We start from the raw sequence: 15971 nt of genomic DNA, 5'->3' as shown, positions 1-15971 counted from the left end.
TAGACAAAAAGAAGGGGTTAGCCTTGTCTTAAGGCACACATCCAGGAGTAATGGGGTGAACTGGAGAACATCATTTAGGCTGACTATAAAGAATTCCTTACAGCGAGACCTGCTCCAGGGTGGAATGATAATTGTGTAAGGGATGTACTGGAAACCCCATTGCTTGAGTCACTGCCACTAAAACCTGACTTGACAAAGCACTCAAGAGTACATTGAAGGGAAGGATTCAGCACTGGCCAACATCGCTCTTATCCACCTTTAAGGTCTCTGGTTCGGTTGTTATGGAGCTGAAGCTCATTGAACACCCACCTGGCTTTGGGAAAAGTGTATTTTTCTAATGCTGCTCCCATTGGTGGCAGGGTGGACATGCTGGTTTCTGATTGGCTCGAGCTATGTGTATTTTTAACCTTGTGGGTGGTTAACAATTAGCAATCCTGCACGTTGACTGTCTGGATGACATCAGTCTGTAAGCTTAGGGTTACAGCCACAGTTGGTGGTAGTAAGGTGACCAGCCCATTGGGACAGAGAGAATGCAGATCTAATAGATAAAACCACTGGCATTGTTCCAACTCACTAAGGAGGGAGCAGAACGAAATGGCTTTAGGTATCTATTATAGTACGGTGACCTTTTTATAACAAGACTTTTTTAATATTTAGTAAATTTGTACTAGTTGCAAAGATGAAATCTCAATAGATTTCTCGCAAACTGTAACTATCTTATTAAATATAATGCTTGTGTGTCTAGGACTCTGTTCTGTCACCCTCTGGGCATTGGGGTGTGGTCTCTTCTCTTCCTTATCCTCATTATGTTATCAGAACAAAGCCTCTCTCCCTGTCCTCAGTGGAGCATGTACCCTTCTTTCACAAAGTATGTCTACATTGAGACTTCGTTCGGCAGTGTGTACAGAACAAACATGGGTAGTCCTCCTGGCATAGGGATAAACAGGAGTGGAGATGGTGAGGAGCTGTGTAGGTGGGAAGAGTAAAGACACACCTGAAGGGTGCAGATGCGTACCTGAGTACATACCTACATGGCTCCCTACTTGCCTAAGCCACACCTCCCACACCTGCAGGGAAAGGCTCTGGTGGCCGGGGGGGGGGGGGGGAGTGGGGGAAGAGAAGGGAGCGGGGAGCTGCTGAAGCCTTTCCACACTTCACTGACACATGTAGCTACACACTGCAGTGTGGACGCAGCCTGCTTTTCACTGCGGCGTGTAGCGAGATGTACACTACGCACCAACAGCTGGTGTGTAGTGTAGTGTAGACGTAGCCTTAGTATATGCATGCAGGCGATCTTGGTTTGATTTCCAGGGCTTAAGGCTGAGGGAGTTGGGGAGGTAATGGACATAGTCTCTGGAGACAAGTGTATTGACCCCCCTACAGGTAATGAAGGAGTGACACTGATTGCCAGTTACTCGTGGGGGAATTCTGCACCACTGCGCAATGCAGAATTTTGCAGAAATGAACATTGTGCGTGCAGAATTCCCTCCGCCCCCCCCCCCCCAAATGGGCTGCAGTGCTGCTGGCCGCCACTAGAGGCCACTGGACCCGGCAGAGCCCAGCTTGCACATAGAAGACACCGGGGGGGGGAAAGGGAGCTAGAGGGTTTCTGGCAGCTGCAGTTCCCAGCATGCCCTGAGAAAAGGTGATGGCAGTGCACAGGAAACTCCATGCAAGCGTGGGACCAAGCATCAGGCTGTTTCTCCCTCTGGATCCCTGGGCTGGGAGAACCATGTCTGGGCTCTGGGAGGGGGAAGGGGGGTGTCTGGGCTCTGTGGCAGGAGAGGGGGTGCAGTTATCTGGGCAAGGGGGCGCCCTGTGGCTGGGCTCTGGGGGGAGAGGGGTTCTGGGTGTCTGGCCCCCCAGCTAGGCTCTGGGGGTGGGGGAAGGGGACAGAGAAACAGGAACTGGGTCGTCATAGGTGTTTCTTTAACTCTACTCCTGGGGGAATTTTTGTGTGTGTCTGTATTGTTACAAGCATACTTGCTGACAGGTATTTTGAAATAAATTACCAAAATAATTGAAAACTTGTTTGATTATGTCGTATTATTTTGACAAATAAAAGTTGCAGAATTTTAAAATATTGTGCACAGAATTTTAATTTTTTTGGTGCAGAATGCCCCCAGGAGTAGCCGTTCTAGGCTTTGCCAGGAGTCATTGTAACTGGTATTTTGATAGCACAAGACACGTACATGGTGCTGCACAACAGGCAAACTGCCAGACATTGAAACGTCCCTGCTCTGAAGTGCTTACCTACTAAAGGCACAGGACACCAATCTTGAAGAAAGGATTAAAAGAATGGGATGATCTTAAAGAGTCTACCAGGACACTGAGGGACCCTCAAGAAGCACAAAGATTAATAGAGAACGTAATAAAAATGTAGCTGACAAATGTGACACTCACTTACAGTATCATCTGAAATGCAGACATTGTCTCTGAGGTATTGTGATTAGATTATTTTTTTGAAAATACATTGAATTGGAAAATATTTCTCCCTCCCCGCAGTTTAGAGTGGTTAACTCCTGCGTGTCATTAATGCCAAGCGAGAATTATTTCAATCCATCAGGTCATGATTTTACCTGGAGAGCATGGCCAACAAGGCACGTTCTTATTGCCTTAGCCGAAGGAGCCCTCATCTATCTCAGCCAAGAAAAGACAGCGGAAGATGGAAACAGGAGGAAGGAACAATGAACAACATAAATGGCAACTTCCAAACTAATATGTAAAATTTGTATGTGAAATCCCCTTAAAATTTTTAACTATACAAGCTCATGTATCCACAATGCCCTATAGTGTTGGATGTGAATAAACTCCTTGTATCACTGTGGCAGTGAAGTTTGGACTTTTTCCCTCAGTTTAATAGGGTACCATGCATGGAATCATCATGCAGTTTTGCTCTAATTGGACAGGGATGTTAAATCATCTCAAGTGAGTAAAAATCTCCAGTGTATTATATTTCACTTGTGCTACATTATTTATCTCTGCTTTTCATACATTTCAAATCTGGTCCATCAAGGTACTTATATGGCTACCCTCACCATTGTAACCGACTAGCTATTTAAAAAAAACAAACCAATCTCTCTTTCTCCTACAGCAGCCAATAAACAGGAAAAATAGTCTGATTAATTTGAGCTCGGTTGTGGTTTTGTTGTAGAACAGCTAATTATAATGGGTGTTAGTGTTATAATTCAAAAAGCACAATGAAGATAGAGAACAAGAGCTAATGTATGAAAAATAATTTGTACACCATACATTTGTAAAATCATTTATAAAAGTACAAAATGATTAAGGAACAGAGCAAAATTCCAAGGTGCTTTACAAGATCTTCATCATTTATATTTACAAAACACAGTGTTCATAGTGTACAGGTTTACGTGCATAAGGAATTCTAGTACTATAAATAGCACGCTTTATTTAATATTACTATGGATGTGCAGTGGTTCAAAATTTGTTTTTCTTTGTGCTTGTTTTTCCAAAGGCTTTTTAATGTTTCAGTGACTTATAAATAGGGTGAAATAATATTAAGTCTGGTCTTCTCATGGTATTTGAAGTCAAATTTGCAAACCATGTACCCAAATATAGTCTCTCAAATTGACTAAATAATCATGTCTCGCTATGGATTTAAGTTCTGTAGTTTGGACACAAAGGATGGTGGAAAGATCATTAGAAGACTAGAGCTTGTGTTACTTTGGACTAATAAATGGTTCCCTTAAGGAAAAAAAAGCACAGAAAAGATAAATATTTAGCTATTTGGGTTTATTCAATCCAAATGCAGAGCTCCAATATCAGCTTAGCAGACAGTCATGTGAAAGGTCAGGGAAGGGAGGACATTCAGGGTATGTCTACACTGCAGTAAAAAACCCGCGGCACCGAGTCTCAGCGGCCGGGTCGGCTGACTCAGGCTTGGGCTGCAGGGCTAACATTGGCAGCGTAGATGTTTGGGCTCAGTCTGGCACCTGGGCTTTGAGACCCACCCCCCTTGCAGGGTCTCAGAACCAGGACTCCAGCCCGAGCCCAAACATCTACGCAGCAATCTTATAGACCCGCGGCACAAGTCAGCTGACCTAGGCCAACTGCAGCCTTGCCCACTGCTCTTTTATTGCAGTGTAGACATATCCTCGGAATGAAGGCCTTTCTTTGTACCCTCAAACTGCAGCCAGCTCAGAACAGTGTGTTAGCTTTGGAGCTGTTGCCCTGTACTGTAACAAGAAACAACATGATGACAATTTCTAAGGTTATACAAACAGTGAGGAAAACCTTCATGAATCAAACTTGAAATTCAGCACGTTGTTTTCCTTACCATGTTTGTTGGTTACTGAAAGCCATGGCATAGGACCCATATAAACAATTACCTGCCTCACAGCCTATCCTGGACTGTCATTAGAACGCTGGATTTGTGACAGCACACTCATTTCATTGCCATCATCACAGAGTTATTACTTTAGCTTATTGTGGAATGAAGCAAATGGAAGAGCTGGGCTAAGAGGACAAGGCGAGAAGTACCTTCAGCAATAACAAAGAAAATGCACAAATTCCAGAAAGTTGCATAACCAGGAAGAGGTGGCCCTGACTGCTACTCCTGGCAATCCCTTACAGCAGAGGGGATCTGTAACAGGGTGGGCCAGCGGATTCCCCATTGCTTATGGCTGAGTGCACGTCCTGTTTACTCAGGCTGTGTGCTCTTTTCCAGATCCTCACACTGAGATCTATTTCTCCCTCAACAGCTGCACTTAAATCTCAATGGTGCCAATGAGAGGTAAATGCATGAATCAAGGGGATATTATACACTTAACTCTCTGTGAATTTCCCCCTCCCCCTAAAACAAACCACTTTTTTGTTGCTTTTGCAGAAGAACGTGCATGAATGTGCCACTGAAATAGTCTCCGATTCCCTTCCTTTTGGACGGTATTGCAATCTGAATTTCCCACTACCACTTCAATACCATTAGTAAACAATTTTAGGCCTGCACTGATGTTTGGAACACATGAAATCATTTTTTAAAAACAAATGTAAACTGGCTATTCATTAACTAAAAAATGTACAAAAGGTTATGATAGAAAGGTATTTTGCAACACACCTTACGGCTTGAGCTGTCATATGAAAATAGAAAATCAGTACAAGTATGGTGCTCGCCTCCCATGTGTGCCTTTAAATGATTGGGGAGGGCAGGGGGGAGATTTTCAATGGTTATGAATCCCATCTGTAAGAGACACCACTGAAGGGTTCTGCATGTCTGATGGGCTTACGTCATAGCCCAGTTTCTTCATGTCTTTAGTCACCACATTGAAGGAAATGGTCACGAAGCCTTGGGATCGCACCGTGATCACTAGAAATAGGAGGACAACACCATTAGCCAGTAAAGCTGGTTGAACAGTCATTAGATGTCCCACAGAATACCAGGATGTGGTTGTTCTTAATACGCTCAATTAACCTCCTAAAGCATTAACAAAGAAACGGACTGGCCAAGATCTGGTCCATAGTCATAGAGGAGTTAGAGACAGTAATTCCTGATCATTTACCTTCTCGGCCTTCTCCCTGCGCTACCACTTTTGGGTCAGTGAACTCTGGATGTCTTCCCATAAGCCAACTTGGAGAAGGAGAAAAGAAAACAACTCAATGATGTGTCATACTTGGTAGCATTTAGAATTGTTATAAGAAAGGATCATTGTATGCACCGAAATAAAAAAAAATGTTTCCCCCTGTTCATAGTAGGAATTTTTAAAGCTTGATACATTTTTTTCCCCTTGCTACTTATCTACTTTGATCAAAGATAAATGTCACCTCTGGATTATTGACCAGTTTTCCTTTTTTCCTAATTTCACCTACATTCTATTAAATTTAAAAAGCGACAAAGAGTCCTGTGGCACCTTATAGACCAGGGGTCGGCAACGTTTGGCACACAGCTCGCCAGGGTAAGCACCCTGGCGGGCCGGGCCAGTTTTATTTACCTGCTGACGCGGCAGGTTCGGCCGATCGCGGCCCCCACTGGCCGTGGTTCACCGTCCCGGGCCAATGGGGGCGGCGAGAAGCCGTGGCCAGCACATCGCTCGCCCGCGCCGCTTCCCGCTGCCCCCATTGGCCCGGGACGCCAGGGTGCTTACCCTGGCGAGACGCGTGCCAAACGTTGCCGACCCCTGTTATAGACTAACAGAAATATTGGAGCATAAGCTTTCGTGGGTGAATACCCACTTCGTCAGACGTTAAGTTTAAGTTATTTCTGGGTTAGGGAGGGTCAGTTTATGTCAAAGATATTTTAATAACACCTAATTTTAAGGATCGGGGGGGGGGGGGGAAACGGACCTAACAGCTATAACAAATACACATTGGACAGGGAAAAAGTTATGTCCATGAGTCCTCATTCAGGAGAAATTTGTGCAAGTATATGCTGCATCATTCCTTTATAGATCGTCCTTTGGGTGGGTGGGTGGCCTATAGAAAATAAAAGCCTTTGGCTAACTTATTTACAGCAGTATTTTAAGACTAATTTAAGGACAGATTGCGATACACCTGCCCACACTGTATACTGAATGCAATGCAAGTCCTTCTGTTGACTTCATTGAGCATTGGATCAGGCACATTGAGTAATATCTTATGCTGCAAGAAGTCCCATTGAAATGAATGGGACTACTTACTTGTGGAGTACAGTACCACTAATGTTGAGGTGTCTATGATTCTATCACAATCTGATCATTAAAGATTAGCATGCTAAAACTAGCAAGTGTTTACTCTCAGTGGAAGTTCTTTGAATAACCACAGTAAACCAGGGTTTAAATTTGCCCACAGATCACAAATTAAAATAATGTAAGTCCTCACACCGCTGGTTCTATTCTAGCTGCCCCATAAAGGAAACGCTCAGCCATCGAAATATTATGAAATGCTTTCCTGCCTCCCCTCCTGATCCTTTCACTCATATTTTAAAATCCTCATTATCTATCGCATTTCTACACTACTCTACCATAATGCAATTTCTAACACAATATACTGACAGTGCCATAATAGGCCAATAGAAGGTTAAAAAGCTGCCCAGCCTTTGGGAAGAATTCCGGTTTTTAATTTCTTTAATATACATATCTGAGGCAGTACAGTTTGTTCTCTGGTGCCAGAAGTTTTCATCTGGCAAAAAGAGAAGTAGTTGCAGTGCTGTCATGATTATACTACATTGATGTGTTTATTAAAACATACAGAGGCTAACCTGCCTTACCTGATTACAACTCTCTCTCTTTAAACTCAGCTACTTTACATCCTAACTCCACGTTATGCACTACTAGCCTATTCAACAAATAGCCCAAATCATTCCACAAGGTGTTTCTATCCTGCATGGCCAGTATATTTCAAGCTCTATTGTCAGAGACATTACAACAGCTGAATTTAACCCAGGACCCTGTGATATTTCACAAACGAACTCTGGGACTCTATAAAATGTTTCCCCTCTGGACCACTGCTTTTAATACAGATGGACAAATCTCTCTGAAATGTTCAATTAGCTCAGAGAAAACAGTTACTTCTGGAGTATGAATGATGGAATCTTCACTAAGACAGACTAGAGGGTATTCCGCCAATGTGTGTGGCCCTTTCCCGCACAAGGAGGAAGGGACTAGTGGACAATTCAGTTTAGAACAATTCTGAAGAACAGACAGACCAAATCTGGATTCACTGCACAATGCAGTGTCTAGACCAGCTGCACATAACCTCAAAGAGCCATTCCTTTAACAGAGTTGCAAAAAGCCATACCAAATTACATGTACCATGCAATAGTTAATATAAGTTAATCAGAACAGATAAAGTTTATAACAGGAGCAGTAGTATTGGGGCTCAAGAAACCTCTAACAGTCCCACTTCATCACCAGTTTCAAGAAGCCAAATTCTGTTAATGTACTAATCATCTACAGCTTGTTTCAATGTGTAATTTCCACCCACCACAGCTGGTCAGTAGCAGAAATTCAGAATTAACCAGTTGGAGTGAGAGTGAATATGAGTTTTTCCAGCAATCAATGCATCATTATCAGGATGTCACCTGACACTTTACTAAAAACCAATAAAAGAGCCACCTGCAGTGCAAGATCAATGGCTACTGACTGAATGCATCTTGCCTTCTGATTTTATTGCACAAAACGTAATATAGTTACTAAAACAGATTAGATTTTTAAGTGGACAAGGTGCACAGTAGCCAAGCATATTGTAGATTCTTACAGCATGTATACTGTTAGGTCTAGTGCAGGGGTCGGCAACCTTTGGCATGTGGTCCGCCAGGGAAAGCCGCTGGCGGGCCGGGCCGGTTTGTTTATCTGCAGCATCCACAGGTTCAGCAGATCGCAGCTCTCACTGGCTGTGGTTCGCCGTCCCAGGCAAATGGGGGCTGCGGGAAGGGCGGCCAGCACATCCCTCGGCCCACCCTTCCCACAGCCCCCATTGGGAGAGAGAAAATTTGGATTCTAATGACAGTCTTGACCCTAATTTGCTGCACAATGAAGGACAAGTCTTGTAGTCCCCGTGTCTTAGATTTCCACAACTGTAAAATGGGGCAAATTATTGCCATTGCATGGAATTTTCAAACGCACGTAAGTGACTGTCAATGAGACTTGTACTTCCAAGTAACTCAAGAGATTTTTTAAAATTAAACCTATTCTTTACACATGGAGGCTGATTTCCATAGCTGCCTAATGGATTTCAATGCCCAGGTCCCCTTCAATTAAATAATAATTCCTAGCTCTCATCATCATAATTTTATCACCACTTGTCATGAATAGATCTCAAAGTGCTTTACAAAGGAGATAAGTATCATTACTCCAATTTTATAGATGGGGAAATTGAAACACAGAGGTGAAATGACTTGCCCAAAGTCATAGGCGCCGACTTCCCGTCTGCCCTGTGGGTGCTCGACTCCCCCCCCGCCCCTGGCCCCGCCCCTGCCCCACCCTCGCCCTGCCCCAATTCCACCCCCTTCCCCCATGTCCCCACCCCTCCTCTTAACCGCCTCCTCCCCTGAGTGTGCCACGTCCCCACTTCTCCCCCTCCCCTCCCCCGCGGAAAGCCCTAAGCGCCACCAAACAGCTGTTAGGTAGTGGGAGGGAAGCGCTAGGAGGGGGAGAAGCAGGGACGCGGCATGCTCAGGGGAGGAGGTGGTGAGGAGGGGGTGGGTGCCGGGGGAGCTTGGCTGCCGATGGGTGCGGAGCACCTGCTAATTTTTCCCTGTGGGTGCTCCAGCCCTGCAGCACCCACGGAGTCGGCGCCTATGCCCAAGGTCACCCAGCACTCCAGTGGCCAAGTCAGGAATAGAACCCAGGTTCCTGAGTCCCAGTCCAGTGCTCTACCCACTAGGGCACACTGCTCCCTAAACCAGAGCTACTGTGGACAGGACTCAGACGTGCACAAAAACATTCCAATGGGTTTCAGGACTAACACCTTAACCACGTGCCCATTGCAGCTGGATATGGGATGTCCTATTTTCTACAAGCGTTTCCTGTGAAGCCCAAGGTGTCCATCAGTTCTGGCTCTTAAATACTGAGATTTTATGACAGGATGGAGGGGAAAAATGATGGAGAAAAACAATAAAAATTAATGTATATAGGTAAAAGAGGCAGTTACTGTTCAAGAAAAAGAACTGATTACAACCAATCAATTCAGACACTCATTCTTACAATGTAAAAATGTCCCTTGTGGAACAGTCCAATTATATTTTTAAAACATATTATGCTGTACTTAACATTCTGTATCCTCATAATGATTGTTTTCATTATGGAGTAATCCCTGCAGCAGATGTTGCTGAATTACAGGAAGAAAAATAAGTGTAATACTAGTGAAATCTATTCTAGAAAGAAATGAACGTGTTTACTTCAGTTCTACATAGGAAGCCAGTTTGCTTTGAACTCTTACGCGCACAATTTCATCAGTGTCAATGTTTTTTCTTTTGGAAGCTTCAGAGAATAGAAGGGAACGTGTGGTTGTTTGCCTTTGCTATCATTTGGTGGCTACTTTTCAAAAAGACACAGCTCTATCTTGGCAGCAAGACAGCAAGTGCTTTTCAAATTCACACTCTCAAATGCATGGATAACAAAAAGGATGAAGTTACAAAGCATTATTCCAAGCAGATTGCTAATGTTAAATTTTAGAGTAAGGCTTTGATGGATAAAGCCACATTGTCCATGAAACTCATAGGAATGTCTTTAAGCTTACAAAAACTCATAAGTGCGTGCACATACTGAGTAGTCAGACACCATCAATTAAAACAAAAATGTCCTTTCCCATGTTACTAACAACACCTTTGATTATTACCTTGTAATTTTTTGCAGCTTAGACGTGGATTCTGGAACAAACATAGGAATGGTTCTTCTATGACTGAAATGGAATTGATAAAGAGAGAGAACTTATTGATGAAATACACCTAATGCCAATTTCCAATACTCCTGTATTTATTATGATAATGAAAGTCCAAATACAGATTTAAAAAATGTGAGACATCCACAAGTAACTTGTAAGTAATGAACTCAAACTTTCCTATGTACAGCTTACATGGGGAACTTGCAGAGGGCACAAGAGAGAGGCCAGCTAGGGGAGCACCTTCAAACCCAAAGTGGTGCAGTCCCCCCGACACACATGACAGTGCTGAAGTGAAGACTTGCAGGCCCAGATCCTCCAAGGCATTTAGGTGCCTAGCTCCCACTGAAAGCAATGGGGGTTTGGTGCCTCAATCGCTTTGAGGATCTGGACCAGTTTGTTCAACTGCCCTCCCCCATCCACAAATTAAAACTAAACCTGCACTGAATAAAAAGCAACAAGACTCAGGTCCAATGACCAAGGCTTGTGCCAAGAATAGATTCCATACCTATGGTGTAAGCAAGTTATAGAGACACTTGGGCGGCACTTATTTTGGCTCGGATTATTTTACATTAGAAAATACAACAAGAGGGAGCTGAGATCAAATTGTATTTGGGAGGAACATTTGAAACCAAAACAATAACCATCATTAACCCACCTTCCAGGTGTGAACGGAACATGAACAGCTCCATAACCTCGGATGACATCATTTCCAAAAAGATCAGGTCCATAGACACTTACCACTATTTGTGGCCCTTAAAAAGAAAATAGGAGTTAATATAAGGGCAAGGACAAGGAAGGGGATGGATATGGCCCTATAATTTCTTAAACTCATTCCAAATTTACTGTTATTAAATTACTGTCATTACCTGAAAGCAACTATAAAGTGTCAAGAACTGCAGGTCCAAAAATGTATTTATTTACCTGTATTAGGGAACTAAAAGCCAGTGGGTATAAGAAAGCAAACAGTGTTAACTGTATTACTGAATTAGTGTAAAGCTTTCTGGTTTCTAAGAAATATTCTCATCCAGGAAAGGTAATTTTAAAAGATTAAAAGAAATATGGTACCCCTCAAAGTGCACAGAATCTACCCCAAGCAAGTTTAATTGCCAGAAATGATAAAGCGGGAGCCCACAGTAATTTCATCTTGGGAAACTTCAAAAATGAATTGCCTAAAAGCACCATCAAGAGAAAACACAAACTGGACTCAATAGAACAAAAGTCAAAAATTAATCTGTAATGTTGGGCTTTCCTTCATTCACAAGGCAAAAGGTGACATGCAGAACCATGCATATTTGTGACTCTCCAACAATTGCTGGCCATAGTCTCCCTTATTCAGAAGGCCATGCCAGCATATGCTATGAAGATGCATCAAAGGACTCTCAGCCTACCATTCCAGAACTACAATCTTCATGTACCAAATACCTGTATTCAGCCATACATCATCTTTGTGGTTTACTTACAGCCAGAGGGGTTGGTACTTTTAAAGGTGATGTCAATTGGAAAATTCCACACAAGGGCTTGCTGTGCATCTCTGTTTTTAGAGGTGATCTGAGATATTCCCTCTTCCAAACCCTAAAACAAGAGCTTATATATTGTACAAATACAAGCTGCTGCTATTTACTCACATTACAGAGTGGAAAGTGCATATGCTTATAGCGAATATAAAACTTCTCTGCCTGTTTACAGACAGACCATCAGGGCCAAGTTCCAGTCCCTGCCCCAAAGAGCTTACATTTTTAATAACCAAAGCGCCTTCCCTTCAATTTGTACATACAATATTTTGCATGTGCAAATGCAGGGTTGGGCATACAAATTGATGCAAAATTAAACCCATTTAAAATCTGACCCTTATTCCTACTAATTTGCAAGTAGCTAATCTTATCAGCATTTATGAAAAGCATTGACTGGATTCATAATAACTCACAGAAGTGTTTTGAATATGTAAACTACAAAACAAGGGATAAGTATAACTAAACCAACAACACACAGCACATACACAGCATTCTAGTTTTTCAAAGCACTGTACCAACATTAATAGATCTCTGCACTTCCTCTGTGAAGTGGGGAAGGAATAATTCATCTCAATTTCTAAATGAGGGAATAATAAAACACAGAAAAGTGAAATGACTTGCTCAAAATTCAGAAGCAGAGATGGTATTAGAGTTCAGGATATATTCCCAGGGCTGTTCTCAGTTCACTAGACCAGTGGTTCTCAACCAGGGGTCTGGGGCCCCCTGGTGGGCTGCGAACAGGTTTCAGAGGGTCTGCCAAGCAGGCCCAGTGTTAGACTCGCTGGGGCCCAGGTCAGCAGGGCCGGCTCCAGGGTTTTTGCCGCCCCAAGCAGGAAAAAAAAAGAGCCGCGATCTGATCAGCTCCACCGCTGCTGCTTCAGTCTTCGGCGGCAATTCGGCAGCTGGTCCTTCGCTCTGAGAGGGAGTAAGGGACCCGTTGCCGAATTGCCGCCGAAGAACCGGATGTGCCACCCCTCTCCGTTGGCTGCCCCAAGCACCTGCTTGCTGGGCTGGTGCCGGCCCTGCAGGTCAGAAAGCCGAAGCCCTGCCATGTGGGGCTGAAGCCCAGGGCCCTGAACCCTGCCACCTGGGGCTGAAGTTGAAGCCTGAGCAACTTAGCTTTGTAGGGCCCCCTGTGGTGTAGGGCCCTGGGCAATAGCCTTGCTTGCTACCCCCTAACGCCGGCCCTGGCTTTTATATGTAGAAAAAAAGTAGTTGAGTCACAACTGGGCTGTGGAGTTTTTATAACATGTTGGGGGGGCCTCAGAAAGAAAAAGGTTGAGAACCCCTGCACTAGACCACTCCACCTTTCCAAGACAATAAAGGGAAAGGCACTTGTAGTCATCCCCCTCCCTCAAATCCTATTGTGTGTATTTTCTGAGTTATTTGTATTATTCGTATTAGTGTAGCATCTAGGAGCCCCAGTCATGGACCCAGACTCCACTGTGCTAGGTGCTGTACAAACACAGAACAGAGTCCCTGCCCCAGGGAGCTTCCATGTCCAATACCCACAAGCCTAACCTATTGAACTCAACGCAGCCGCGCTGTAGGGGATTTGGGGCCACGGCTCCATGAGGCACAGCCAAGGGCGGCTGCAGCGGGCGCTCGAGGGGCACTTACCGTGGTGGGGGCCCAGTCGTGGCCGTAGACGAAGCAGTACTTGCAGTAGAGATCGTCAAACGCTGGGAACTGGAGAAGAAAGGGAAGACAAGGTTACTGGCCTGGGGGAGCCCCGTCCTTTTGCTGCCCCCTACCCTGGCAGCCTGCTGAGCCGCTGTGCTGGGGACTTCCCGTGGGCTCGCCCTGGCCAGGAGCAGAGCCGGGACAGGCAGGGGAGGGGGCGCCGGGCAATGGCACCGGGAGATGCCCCCCAAAGCCCCCGATCCACCCTGGAGACCCTGGTTCGAGGCTTCTCCAGCGCGCCCCTCACCGTGGCCCCCGGCCGCGCTCTCGCCCACAGAGCCTCGTTCCGCGGGCACCCGGGGGGCTGCCAGGATCCCGCCAGCCGGGCGAGAAGCGGGGCGGGGCGGGGGAGCGCGCTGAGCCTCGCCCGGGGGAAAGGACCTCGGAGACCCCGAGGGCCCGGCCGGCCCCCGCTTACCTGGGCGCTCTCGATCTGCCCGTTCACCATGAGCAGGAAGACGGTGGGGGCTGCGGCGGCGGCGGCTGCTGCCATGGCGCCGGGGCCGATCCCGGCCCGTTGCTAAGGGCCGCTCTCCCGGCCCGCCTTGGATACCGGCCCAGCGGACGGCGAGGCGGCCGGGCCAAACTTCCTGCCACGGAGCGCAGCGCGAAGGGGGCGGGAGGTCAAGGGGTAGAACCCTGCCTCTCCAGAAAGGGGGAGGGGTCTCCCATCCCCCACCTCAATTACTCCCCAAAGGGAGGGATCCCTCCCCAGGAGAACGGGGGTGTTACCCCTACGAGGAGAGCCCCCCCAGTCCCTCACCCCAAACAGAAGGGGGGGCCCTTTCCCCTGCCCAGTGAGGGGGGTGCATGGGGGAGGTGGTGCCAGGCGGGGGCCCTGGCTACAGCAGGGCAATCTGCACTGATGCACCCCCCCCACACCCCCCCCCCCCGGCTGTCACTCAGCATAAGCGTGTCTGCCTCTCTTTCACCAGCAGAAGTCGGTCCAATAAAAGATATTATCTTACCCACTGTGTCTCTCTAGCATCCTGGGACCCACACGGTGACACCGCCACTGCAAACGCACCAAAAGGGCCCCAGCGCGATCCCTACTCTACAGGCTGACTTAGCAGAAATTCATTTTTTTGGTTTCATAAAACTGATGTTTCTTTTTAAGCATTTTCTTCTATTTTTAAACCATTTCAATTTTCATGGTTGCGCAAAATTATGGGGTTTAAGCTTTTATTTTTATCTATTTAAATGTTCACAATTGCAGGAAATTATCGGGGGGTGTCAGAGAGTAATTATTTAATGAGGTAGATGCTGGGATTGAAAAGGTTAAAGCTTTATAGCCGTTAAAACCACAAATTGTCAACGTTGCGCGTCAGAATATACAACATATAAATATTCTTAACTCAAACTCTGATAAGTTCTCAAGCAGCATTTCTCTCACTTTGCCTATGTGTAAATTTCTATTGTTATCGATGGAAATATTTTTCATGGGTTTGTTTGTGTGTGTTAGGTGAAATTGACGGGTACTGACCTTTACCGATAAAAATCGAATCCTTCCAACCTGATTTACAAGGGTGTGGTACATCTGCATCAGGAGATTTTGCACCAGATCCATACACCTCACTATGCTAGTGCCAATTACTCTACCACAGCCAGGGCCTTGTGTTCCATGGACCTCGGAGTCCCTGTCATTCATCTCACCTCTGACTTTGGGTGCAGTGCTTCTCTGCCCAGGAAAATTCCAATCAACAGGGTACCTTTCGCCCAAGCGATTTCCACAGCAGTGAGATAGAGTATATGTATGCTGCAGTCACAGGTGTGACTGCAGCCTATGTAGATATACTAGAGCTAGCTTTCATCTAGCTATCTTGAATAACAATAGCAGTGAAGTCCAGACAGCACGGGCTGACCAAGCCTGCCTGGGACCCTGGCTCCACTCAGGTGGCTAGCAGAGCCATGGGGACGCACATGTGTGATGAGCCTTGGAGGCCACTAGATGTCACAGTTACCCCACACAAGTTTGAAATGCAACCCTATCTATCAGGGGCATGACCTGATTTTAAAATCACTGACCTGCACTGTGTTTTTTATACCTCAAACTGCCTTACCCCACGTGTGGGCAAATTCCAATCATGCATTAGTCAGCCACTGTCAGGGGTTAGGAAGAGATTTATTCCATAATCATCTGTTGCAGGGTTTCTTGCATCTTGTTCTGAAGTATTTGGTACTGGTGCACTGTCAGAGACAGGATACTGGGTTAGGTGGGGCATGAATCTGATCCTGCATGTTCCTGGCCTTCCCTCTTCTTCAAAAAAAATCACAGCTGAGGCAGGGAAGAGGCTTAATTCTTCATCTGAACAAAACTTTTTGCAGCTGAACATTTCAGGAAAGATCCTGTGACATTGAGAAATATCCAGCCCTGTATAAAATATTTACAAAGCTCATGGAGTGATTTTATACGTGGTAAGCACTGAGGAGCTGTTTTAGAGACCCCAGACAACTGGGAAT

The 15971-nt window shown here is 45.5% G+C and overlaps 1 protein-coding gene across 1 annotated transcript; it reads right to left on the bottom strand.

The window, feature by feature from the left end:
- Window positions 1-5180: 5180 nt before the first annotated feature.
- On the bottom strand, window positions 5181-14004 carry B9D1 (B9 domain containing 1). The gene is made up of 7 exons (XM_065412455.1): window positions 13930-14004; window positions 13449-13517; window positions 11778-11889; window positions 10973-11069; window positions 10273-10335; window positions 5520-5587; window positions 5181-5326 (listed from the first exon to the last, which is right to left on the bottom strand). Exons 1-7 carry the CDS (start codon window positions 14002-14004, stop codon window positions 5181-5183), a joined length of 630 nt encoding a protein of 209 aa, XP_065268527.1.
- Window positions 14005-15971: the final 1967 nt, after the last annotated feature.

The sequence above is a fragment of the Emys orbicularis genome, chromosome 10 (assembly GCF_028017835.1).
Source record: "Emys orbicularis isolate rEmyOrb1 chromosome 10, rEmyOrb1.hap1, whole genome shotgun sequence".
In the NCBI taxonomy this organism is placed as follows: domain Eukaryota; kingdom Metazoa; phylum Chordata; order Testudines; family Emydidae; genus Emys; species Emys orbicularis.
This window is presented reverse-complemented; position numbering and strand designations above follow the sequence as displayed.

Coding starts and splice junctions, on each gene's coding strand:
- B9D1 (XM_065412455.1), bottom strand. CDS start 14,004: ATGGCAGCAGCCGCCGCCGCCGCAGCCCCCACCGTCTTCCTGCTCATG. Junction 11,890..13,448: donor ACGACTGGGCCCCCACCACG/GTAAGTGCCCCT, acceptor CTCTTGTTTTAG/GGTTTGGAAGAGGGAATATC. Junction 11,070..11,777: donor AAGTACCAACCCCTCTGGCT/GTAAGTAAACCA, acceptor TTTCTTTTTAAG/GGCCACAAATAGTGGTAAGT.